General features: G+C 48.8%; 1 protein-coding gene across 2 annotated transcripts in view; it reads left to right on the top strand.

Moving 5' to 3' along the window:
• The window catches only part of WDFY4 (WDFY family member 4), a 298,505-nt gene that overhangs the window by 255,748 nt on the left and 31,612 nt on the right, over positions 1–11,145 (top strand). For both annotated transcript variants that reach the window (XM_019035474.4, XM_063710084.1), the window contains 4 exons: positions 1,572–1,614; positions 3,121–3,240; positions 5,846–5,963; positions 6,666–6,775. In XM_019035474.4, coding sequence (XP_018891019.4) covers positions 1,572–1,614; positions 3,121–3,240; positions 5,846–5,963; positions 6,666–6,775 — 391 coding nt within the window. The remainder of the gene's footprint in view (positions 1–1,571; positions 1,615–3,120; positions 3,241–5,845; positions 5,964–6,665; positions 6,776–11,145) is intronic.

Below are 11,145 nucleotides of genomic sequence, written 5' to 3'. Positions count from 1 at the left end.
ACCCTTTGCAAGCTAAAGCAGTACATCAGAGCATGTTTTGCCTCTGCTTATTGTTGGGTGTTGCTTGCTTAGATACGTGGCCCAAATAGATGACTTCTCTATTAGGGATGAAGAGGTAAATCCCAGCCTGAGGGTTGCTTTCTGCTTATGGAAAATCTGCCAAGTAAAGAATTGAATGCAGAGGGATGGAGAGCCCAGGACAGAAGATGTGACGGTGGGGCTATGATGGGAAGGTGAAGCAGCACTGTCCCCCTGGGACACACGAGCAGCCAGGCCTTGTCCAGACTGAGCCTGGCAGGGTCCTGACACAGACCATGCAGGTGGAGCAGAGTGTACATGGGGACTGGGTCTGCAGGCACCTGAATAGAACTGTGGCAGAGGGGATGGATGGAGAGAACGGATATGATTTGGCTTGGTGTGGTGGAGCATCTTGAGAAGACCTGGTCTTGGGGGTAGAGGAGAGCCTTATGGAGCTGGGGAAGAAATAGTTGGAAAAGGAGCAAAGGGGCACCTTGGAGGCTGAGGAGCTGGGCTCTATAATCTCTGCTGAACAGAAGAGAGGTTTCAGGTGAAGGGAGAGGGGCTCCTCGCCACACTCTCCCCAGTATTGCATTTTGTTACCCTTTTTTCCTACCAGGGCAGTCCACAATGGGACTTCTTTGGTTTGATATGTAAGTCTTAATTTTAGCCATGTACATTAGTATGGCCTTTTAAAGGAACCATTTGGCCATAGGTAGCAAAATGGTAAATACTCATAGTTTTTAACCCAGTAGCACCACAGCTAGAAATCTCTCATGGATACACTCACAGAAGTACCCAGAGACATGTGCCAAAAGGTGCTCCTGGAAATGTCAGTTGTGAGAACAAAGCCTGTCATGGGGGCGGTGAATCAGTTAGGATCCAGCTGTGCAACCCTGCCCCGCGGTTGCAGAGATGAATGCGAAAGGGCAGTGTGAGCCAGTCTCCAGGGCTGCTGCAGCACAGGGGAGGCTAGGTGGAGAACCGGGTGTATGATGTGATCCCATGTATGATTGAAGTTTTTTAGAAACAAACAAAAAAAAACCTATGTAGGCATATAGGCAGGCATATGGGTAAAACATTTTCTGGAACATACACTGGAAACTGGTGACTGTGGACCCTTCTTGGGAGACTCTTAGGTCATATCTCATGGCCTTCCATGTTGTTTGCATTTTATCCACAAGCAAAACAAGGGGTCGGGGCAGGGATAAAGAAGGCCAAGATGTGGCAGGGGAATTCTGTGTGGGTTGTGAAGGAGGCCCCCAAGCCTGAGGCTGCGTGTCCCCTGGAATTCTTGAGGCAGCAGCTTGTTCTGGCATCACAGCGGAGGGACACTGACTGCAAGAACCTAACCTTCAGCAGGCTAGGGTGGGGCAGGAAGAGGTGGATGACAGTCTCCCTGTGCTGCCCGCTGAGAGCTGCTCTGGGATTTGGGAAGTCTGCAGCTTTCCTGAACACCCTGGTCCCGTGAAGCCCAGGCAAGCCCCATCTCTCCCCTGTTTGTATTCTTGCCTTGGTATATTTAGTCACCACCTTGGTTTTCTGTCCCACAGGAGATACCCTGGCTCCGACAGGACCATGCTGCAGAAGTGGCAGGTACAGTAGCTCCTCCAGAGGGAAGCCCTCTGGGAATGCAAACCAGAGAATGGCCCAGGCCCCAGCGATGGAGAGGAAGTGTGTGGATCAACCAAGAAGGGATCTTATTATTTATTATTTTTTTTTTTTTGAGATGGAGTTTCACTCTTGTTGCCCAAGCTGGAGTGCAGTGGCGTGATCTCAGCTCACGGCAACCTCTGTCTCCTGGGTTCAAGCAATTCTCCTGCCTCAGCCTCCCAAGTAGCTGGGATTACAGGCACCTGCCACTAGGCCCAGCAAATTTTTGTATTTTTAGTAGAGACAGGGTTTCACCATGCTGGCCAGGCTGGTCTTGAACTCCTGACCTCAGGCGATCCACCCGCCTCAGCCACCCAAAGTGCTGAGATTACAGGCATGAGCCACCTTGCCCAGCCAGGATCTTATTTTTCTAATTTACCAAAATGTCCCAGACATTTCCCTGACCAGATGTCGGTGATGGAGTACAAATCTTGCACATCGGAGTCAGAGCTGGGGAATGTGCGTGTGTGTGTGTGTGTGTGTGTGTGTGTGTGTGTGTGTGCACGTGCACATGCATGTACCTATACACTATGGATGCCTCCGAGTGGGTACACACACCCCATTTGTGAAGATACACATGTATACAGCCACATAGGGGGCGGAGCATGGGTGTCAATTTTTGTTCCTGGAAGACACACGTGGCTCCCAGCCTGGACAAGTTGACATTCAGCCCAGGGTTCTCAAAGAAAGGAAGAGACCCTAAGAGAGGCAGTTGTAGAGATTCGGGGACAATGAGAAAGTAGGTCTTAGTCACTCAGGTCCAAAATCCTCTCCCAAGGGGCAGGCTGAGGAAGGGAGGGCCCCTGAGCATACAGGCCACATGTCAGAGATGATGGCTGTGTTGGATTGCTCACTCATTCAGCAGCCTTGGCGGATTTTATTTCCAGTACGGGCCCTGTCTCCATTTGTGACTGTTCATCTGGAGGCAGAGGGCCCTTAAGAGTGAGCATCACCCCAACAGGCAGGGACAGGGAATAGGCAGTTCCCAAAGCCCCAGAGGAAGCCAGACCATCAAGCCTGGGAGTGAGGGCCTCTGTCTCTGGGACTGCCATGGCCCCTCTGCTTATTTTCTAACCATCAATAGGTCAGCAGTCAGTTCACCCACAGCATTTGTGCTATGATTTTCGTCAACTTCTGAGAACTGCATCCAACAGTTAACACAAAAGCATGTTTTATCCTTGGTGTTGGATGCTGAACTGCATTGGGTTTTTTTTTCCTTGCTGACTTCGCTTCCCGAATATACTTGCCGCTGTTCATACTGAAATTTGTGTGTGGGTCCCTGAGTTGGTGCTGGCTCATGCATGAGATGTGCACAAAGTAACCGAGAGGCTGGCTGCCTGTCCTCACCCACAGAGCCAGGGCCTGCTGCCAAGGCCTGAGGGTGGGACCCATGGCTTTGCAGGAGCATCAAAAGTATTTGGTTTATCCCCTTTCTGTCTCTTCTGGTAGAAAAGGGACATCAGCAATTTTGAGTATCTCATGTACCTCAACACCGCGGCTGGGAGAACCTGCAATGACTACATGCAGTACCCAGTGTTCCCTTGGGTCCTCGCAGACTACACCTCAGAGGTAAGTTCCTCACGTGGAAACCACAGCTACCCTCAGGCATTCGGACGTTGATAACAGAGACCCTAAGTCAGCATGCAGAGCCTCTGCTAGGAGGTTCCGTCACATGAACCTGGGTACCTGGGCCTAAAGGCTGCTGAAGCTCAGATTTCCTTGTTTTTTTTTTTTTTTTTTTTTTTTTTGAGATGGAGTCTCACTTCATCGCCCAGGCTGGAGTGCAAAGGCGCAATCTCTGCTCACCGCAACTTCCGCCTCCTGGGTTCAAGCGATTCTCCTGCCTCAGCCTCCTGAGTAGCTGGGATTACAGGAGTGCACCACCATGCCTGGCTAATTTTTTTTGTGTTTTAGTAGAGACGGGGTTTCACCATGTTGGCCAGGCTGGTCTCGAACTCCTGACCTCAAATGATTCTCTCGCCTCGGCCTCCCAAAGTGCTGGGATTGCAGGCATGAGCCACTGTGCCCGGCCTCAGATCTCTTAACCCCACTGTGGCCTTTGGTATTTGGCTGCCTGGGTTCCTGTCCTGGATCCCCCTGTGGAATGATCAACACAACTAACATAGTTGCTAACATGAGCCCCAGGGGGCTTCCTGGCTTACTCTCCACAGTGAAGGCACCTGATGCCATCTACCAAGATGGTGCCATGGGTTAGCCCTTGTGGGGAGAGGCAGTCACAGGTGAAGTGGGCCATGAGATTTGTTCCTAAAATCAATGTGTGCAGGAGAGGGGCCTGGGAAAGAAAGGAGAGAGAGACACAGGGATACAGACACAGAGAAAGGACAAGCTACTCTTGCTGTAGCTTGAGTTCAGCGACAGAGATGATGGTGTCTGGGCCTCATCTGGGATCTAGACTGAGATGTGTAGTGACAGGGGAGGTTGATGGTGAGATGACAAGAACAGATCCCTCATCTCTTTTAGCCTCCACCCCTGGGCCCCAGCAGGCAGGGAAAGGATGGGGAGAAAAACTCCACAGCTGGACCAGGGTGATGTCTGTGCTTCTATGGAGACAACCAAGCTATGGAGCAGTGTCCTGGCCACCTGGGCTCTGGCCATCTGGAGAGGTGCTGGGCCATATGTAAAGCACACAAGGTGGCTGAGCCACTTGTTCAGATGAGCCTGGCCAGTCCTGCGTAGGGCTGCTTGGATGGCAGACCTTCAGGATTTGGGAGAAGAAGACTCAGTCCCTTGTGACCTCTCATCCCTTCTTAAGACATTTAATGCAGCAAAACGTTTCTCACTAGCACTGGCTGCTGCTTATTGCACTAATGGTCCATCAGAGGCTGAGGTATTTCAAACACAAAACCTACTCACATGTTGCAAAGTGGTGGTTTGCAAGCCTTTTTTGTTTAGGTCATACGAGGTATTTAAAACCTTGATTATTTATCAACTTAAAAATTAGGAGATTTCTCCTTTAAAAAAATCTGGATTTCCAATATCTTTTGGAAAACGGTGAGATATGGCAACTAGGAATTTTTCCGAGCTGGCAAGATTGTGAAAGCTGAGTGTGGGTCTCCGTGTGTCCCCTCCAGCACTCACTGGGATCTTAAGAGGGGCCGTTTCACTCTTGCCCCTGCTTCCCCCTGGCTTTTGCAGGCATTTGAGATAGTGACACACTTGGCCCCCAGTGGAGCTTTGAGGATTCACTGCTAGTGGAAAGAAAGGGTTATGAGCCAGGCACAGTGGCTTATGTCTGTAATCCTGGCACTTTGGGAGGCCGAAGCAGGAGGATTGCTTGAGCCCAGGCGTTCAAGACCAGCCTGGCCAACATAGTGAGACCCTGTCTCTATCAAAAATGCAAAAATTAGCGAGGCATGGTGGCACGCACCTGTAGTCCCAGCTACTTGGGAGGCTGAGTTGGGAGGATCACTTGAGCTCAGGAGGTCGAGGCTGCAGTGAGCCAGGACCACTCCACTCCATACCAGCCTGGGCAACAGAGTGAGATTCTGTCTCAGAAAAAAAGAAAAGAGAGATACACAGGTACCTCCTCCTATAAAGAAATGCAAACCCCAGCAATTCTTGGCTCCTCTGCTAACATGCAGAACCTGAAAAGAAAAAGTTTCCCAGAGCACCTGGCCTTGAAACTCGTCCTGTTTTCTCTGCAGTATATTCCAAGAGAGGGAAGGGGTGCTCACAGCATGCTTCCACTGCCCAGAAAGGAGTGAACCTCCAGGAAAAATGAGCAAGTTCCTCTCATTTTCTCCCTGAACAGATGACTTCTAACTTCCTGTAAAATCAGTTTGATTCTAAGCAAGGACCCTGAACTATTGGAGTACATAATGCAGTTTAGGAGCCAAGTGCCTCATAGACAACACGAGTTCTTTTAAAAGTGTCTTTTCAGTAGCTGGAGGCCATGTTCTGATTTGGGTCAACTTGGAACAGGTTGAGTGTGAACTCAATCTTCCCCTCCTCTTATTTTTCATCTCTCCCTTTTTAAGTCTTTGTGGATCACTGGCTCTGGGGCCATAAAACCCCAGCCTGCCAGCTAACCACCAGAGGCAGGTCAGACCAAATGACTGTAAACCAATAAAGAGAACCATAAAACTCAAGAGCGTGGCTCCTAGGGCACAAGCGGGTCTGGGGAGTTAACTCCAGCTGCACATCTGCCTTCTAGACATTGAACTTGGCGAATCCGAAGACTTTCCGGGATCTTTCAAAGCCCATGGGGGCTCAGACCAAGGAAAGGAAGCTGAAATTTATCCAGAGGTTTAAAGAAGTTGAGAAAGCTGAAGGTGAGTAGATCCAGCTTGATTTTTTGTGCAGTGTTATTCATCTGGATGCCCTAAAATGATAGTTGATAACAATTAAGGTGGTCACCTAGCCTACAAGTAATTGCATTTGAATAGAGGACTCTAACCTGGTGGTAGGAAGTGCCTGGGGAGCTTCTAGAAAATACTGATGTCCAGGCCTCACCTCTAGAAATTTGGATTTAAATAAGTCCGTGGTGTGGCACAGCCCAGGGGATTCTAACATGCAGCCTGGCTGGAGAAATATAATGCTAAGAGGTAATGACTCCATGCCTAGGGGCAGGCAATAGCAGAAGAAACTAACATTTATTCAGCACTTTCTCTCTGCCAGGGGCAGGCCAGCCTGGGTTTGTATGTTACAGTGGTCCATTTCAAAGAGAAGGAAAGTGAAACTCAGAGAGTTTAAGCAACTTGCTCAAGATTACAGCCTCTAAATGTCAGAGCCTGCATTTGTGTGACTCTAGCTCCCAAACTTTGTCCATCTACACGCCATCTTTAGACGTTTTGCCACATTCACGTGCCGCCTGTGATCTTATTGCCTGAATGTTTTTCTTTAGGTCTGTTCACTTCCTAAACGTCAATGAATATATGTTTTTAATGCCGTTCATGAACACAGTGTAGCACACATATCTGCCACGTGTGAGTGTAGGTAAGGAAGCAGCCCTCAAGCATGTGTTTTTGTTGCAGGAGACATGACTGTCCAGTGCCACTACTACACCCACTACTCCTCGGCCATCATCGTGGCCTCCTACCTGGTCCGGATGCCACCCTTCACCCAGGCCTTCTGTGCTCTGCAGGTGAGCTGCCGCCACTCTCTGTGTACACACACACACACACACACACACACACACACACGCCTGTATCACAAGACTAAGACCTGTGCTTGAACAAAGACACGATGCCTCTGCTAAAAACTCAGTCATTAGCCAGTGATTCCCAGTTGACATTGGCTCCAGGATTCTGGTTCACCAGCCAAGGCAGGCTGTTCTTTCTCAGTTACACCTGCACATCTGCCCAACAAAGTCTTGCAAAATGATTCTAAAAAATAAGAAATGAGACATAAAAAAATGATTTAACATAAATAAGATTTAGTGGAAAAAGAAAAAGCAGGAAACTTGGAGACTAGAAAGGCAGGCAGTCAAGGATTAGAAAAATAAATACGAGAAGGAACAATGAAAAGAATATGACTCAAGACACCGGAATGCATAAATCTGTACCAAGAACAAACTGAAAGGCTTCGAAGGACAAAACCAACTTACCCACCCATACGCTAACAGACCATTATACCAGCTTACGGTCGCCAGGTTTAAAATAAAAATACATGATACCTAGTTAAACTTGAATTCCAGATAAACTATAAATTATTGGTTGTTTATACGAAATTTAAGTTTAGCTCGGCCTCCTGTATTGTATATGGCTACTCTGGTGTCCAAGTGTTGCCAGGTTGGTGTCCAAGGCATGGGGGATTTCTGGGACAGAGTCTTTCATGGGCAGTGCTGTGAGGGTGCTGAGAAGCTCCTTTCCCCTCTTCCCCTCACAACCCTATCACTGGGATCCTGCTTCCAAGGAGCCCCTTTATCCCAGGGCACAGCTTTTGAACGGGGAGATAGCCCTCAGATAGGGAAGCTGGCTCGGCTGACTCTAAAGAGAATATAGCACAGGGAGTATGGGCTGCCCCGATCCAGACCCTGCAATGGTCTGATGGAGAGAAAGGCATGAGCTGGGATGGGCAACAGGCCACTGAACACACAGACTTGCTCTGACACCTAAGCCTCATCTCAGAAAAGCCTGGGTATCCCAAGAACTGTGAGTTTGGGTCTGACCTCACCTGCGAGGTCACTCTTTATGGTCACTCAGAGGACCTTGACCCTGAGAGACCAAAGGCCACCCTGCATCAACACGAAAGCCAACTCTGAGCCCTGGGGCAGGAATGGGTAGGCAAGGTCAAGGCACTTTCTCCAAATAAGCAGCAAACGTCCTCCTGTCTTCCGTTACTTGGTGCAGCCTTCTCCCTCCTTGACAGCATAACACGTCTAGACATTGTATAACCCCCTCTCCCTGGAAATTCACTCAAAAATAATAAATGTGCTTCCCCTGAGCCTTTCTCAGGCAACAAGCATTTTAAGTAAGTTTGGTTTGGAGAACAAATGGTCCCAGAGCTGCACCCCATGCCAGGAATCCCATCCAGATGTTGCTCATTAATCCACAGGAAATGATGATCACCGTTGACGATGATAGTGATGGATTCCGCCGCTGGTTTCTATCCTGGGAATTTAAGTGTTTAAGTGTTCAGAATGCTTTTGGAGTTTCCTGTTGCCCCTTCAGGAGGCTGCATTATAACCCAAAACCCCAGCTCTACCTGTTGCTAAGGATCTTTTCACATCGGGAGGAGACAGAGTGAAATAGAAACAGTCTCAGCTGTGAGATTTACATCACAGCTCTGCCACTTAATAGATGCAAAATCTTCTGCAAGTTATTTTACCTCTGGAAATGAGGGTTAATTATGCACATCTCTCTGGACTATAGGCTGTTGAGAAGATTAAATGAGAAAATGTGCAGAGAACCCGCAGCTCAGGGCTTGACGCTACATAGGTGATCAATCACTGTTAGTTCCCTTCTTCCCTCTGCAATCAGCTAGATCTAATCTGAGCAGGTCTGAACTTGTCCAGGCTGGTCTCCTCTGGTTTAAGCTAATTTAAGGCAGTCTGGACTGCATCAAAGTATTCCAACTTAGCATGAGCTAGACCTAACAGGTGTGTTGTGAACCAACGGGATATCTGGGCTATGGCCACTTTGAAGCTAATCACTGGTTTAAGCTTATTTTAGCCAGTCTGGTCCATTGGTGACCAGGTAAAACTAGTTTGAGATGGTCTAAACCCATGTGAGAGGGTCAGAACCAATTGTCCATGCTTTTAGGTGACACAAATGCAGTCATCTTACCTTGAGCCCTTTTGACTCCCATGTTGAAGTCACTGATGTAACTGAGTTTTGGGGCTCAGATCTGTCTTGGGTAGATTGACCCATCCAAGTTGGAGTCATCCGGGCTGTCTCTACATGCTTCTAAATTGGGTCTCACTTTCTTACTTTTAAATGACTCCTCTAGTGGGTCAAACCTGGCCCGAGCCTTTGAACCAGCAAAAGAACCAGCCACCTTCAGCTTTTTCCTTAGGAAAAAAAGAATTTTAGCTCTCGAGAGGATGAGTACAAAGGCTACATAGTCTACCTCTGTGGGAGGACACACCAGGCTCCTCTTTGAGAGTGCTGGGGCCTTGGCAGACCTCCTTAAGAATATTCTGGCATCTTCTTGAAGTCAGGCTCTTCCCTCCATCCCACCCTGCCTCCTAGGGGGAGGCCTGTATCTTCTCCAGAGACCTTTGTTTCACCCCTGTGGTGGCTGGAAAGGAGCCTCCCATAGTCTCAGCAGCCCAAGGCACTACTCCCAACCTGGGGTAGATGAAGGAGTGGGGAAGAGTGAGAGACGTGGGGAGGCTGTGGAACCCAGGCAAGGAAGCCAGAGCCAGTGGACATGTAAGAGTCAGCATGGGAAAGCGCATGTCTCCATTCTGCTTTGAGCAAATGCTACCACCCGCCTATTACCACAGATAAGCCAGAGTGGAGACATACGTGGTGAGCCTGGGGCTCATGTCCCAGCATCCCCAGGGCTGCGTGTCTGACTTTGCTCAGATCACTTTCTTTCTTAGGGTTCAGTCTCCTTGGTGAGATCAAGGAGGTGGGTAGGAGGATCACCTCTGAAGGCCTTTCTGTAACAGCTCCAATCTCTGATTGCTCATTAAGCACCTACTATGCACCTGGATGGTGCTAAGTACCTTACAGCTGTTATTTAAAATATTTTATACTTATTTGTTGTGGAAAATATGCATAACAAGAAATTTACCCTTTTAACCATATTTAAGCGCACAGCTCAGCGTCATTAAGTGCATACACATGGTTGTGCAGCCATCGCCACCATCTGCCTCCAGAACTTTTTCATCTTCCCAAACCCAAACTCTGAAACCATGAAACAATAACTCCAATCGCGCCTCCCCACAGCACCCAGCAACCACTGTTCTACTTTCTGTCTCTATGAATGACTACTCTAAGCCTCTTATAAGTGGAATTATGCAATGTTTGTCGTTTTGTGACTGGCTTCTTGCACTTAGCATAATGTCCTCGAGGTTCATCCATTGTTGCGGCATGTGTCAGTTTCCTACGGCTGAGTCCTGCGCCCCTGTATTTGTAGACCACATGTTGTTTATCATTCGTCCATGGCTGGGGTGCTTCCTCCCTCTGATGACAATGAAGGGTGCTGCTGTGAACACTGCTGTGCCTCATTGGACCCTCACAAGCTTGTGAGAGGCTGCTGTGATTAATCTCAGGATACTGAGTCTCTGGGAGGTCACATCCCTCAGGAAATGACAAGGGAGATGAGATGGGTTCTAGCCCTGGGGACACCAAGCCTAAAACACTCATGGTAAATAAAGCAAGGTGGGGTCTACAGAGGTTGTCCAGAGGGGACCCAGTGCTCAGAGGAAAGGGACATGTGCCATTTTCAAGGCCACATTTTCAGTAGAATAGTGGGGAGTCCCTCGTGCAGCATCACACACACGTGCACAGGCATGCAGTGTGACATGTAGGCAGTCACCCGGTACTGCAGCAGGCATGCAGTGTGCTGGCTGCATGTGTGTGCAGCATGGCCCCTGGTGCCCCCAGTGCAGAGTGACAGGCAGCATGACAGCTCTGCCATGGAGCACCTTTGCTGTCACGTACTGTATGCCTGTGTGGCACACCCAGTGCGGTCTGCTGGGTTGCAGAGAGGCAGGCATAGAGTTCTCTGGGCACTGTGGCCCATTTACCCTGCACTGTGCAGAGACTGTGGACAGCACAGAGACCCCCTATTGCTGTGCGGTACATTCGGAACACTGGGTATAAGGAGTGTTTTATTCCCTTCAGGTTTAAGTGTTCTTAGGTTTGATCTGGTCTTAGAATTGACACATACTTATATCCTTGATGTGTTTGTTTGTTTTTCTGTCCCAAGCCTGTTATTACAATAAGATTTTTACAATCCAGAAAATATGGTATATATATGTACTGTGTGATCTGAGCAGGTGGCACATGCAGGCAGTGTGACCAGGCATGGGTCAGCTTTGCGCTCTGTTTTCCCCACTTT

The sequence above is a fragment of the Gorilla gorilla genome, chromosome 8, assembly GCF_029281585.2.
Source record: "Gorilla gorilla gorilla isolate KB3781 chromosome 8, NHGRI_mGorGor1-v2.1_pri, whole genome shotgun sequence".
Classification (NCBI taxonomy): domain Eukaryota; kingdom Metazoa; phylum Chordata; class Mammalia; order Primates; family Hominidae; genus Gorilla; species Gorilla gorilla.
Note: the sequence above shows the minus strand (reverse complement) of the source record. Positions and strands in the feature narration are given on the sequence as shown.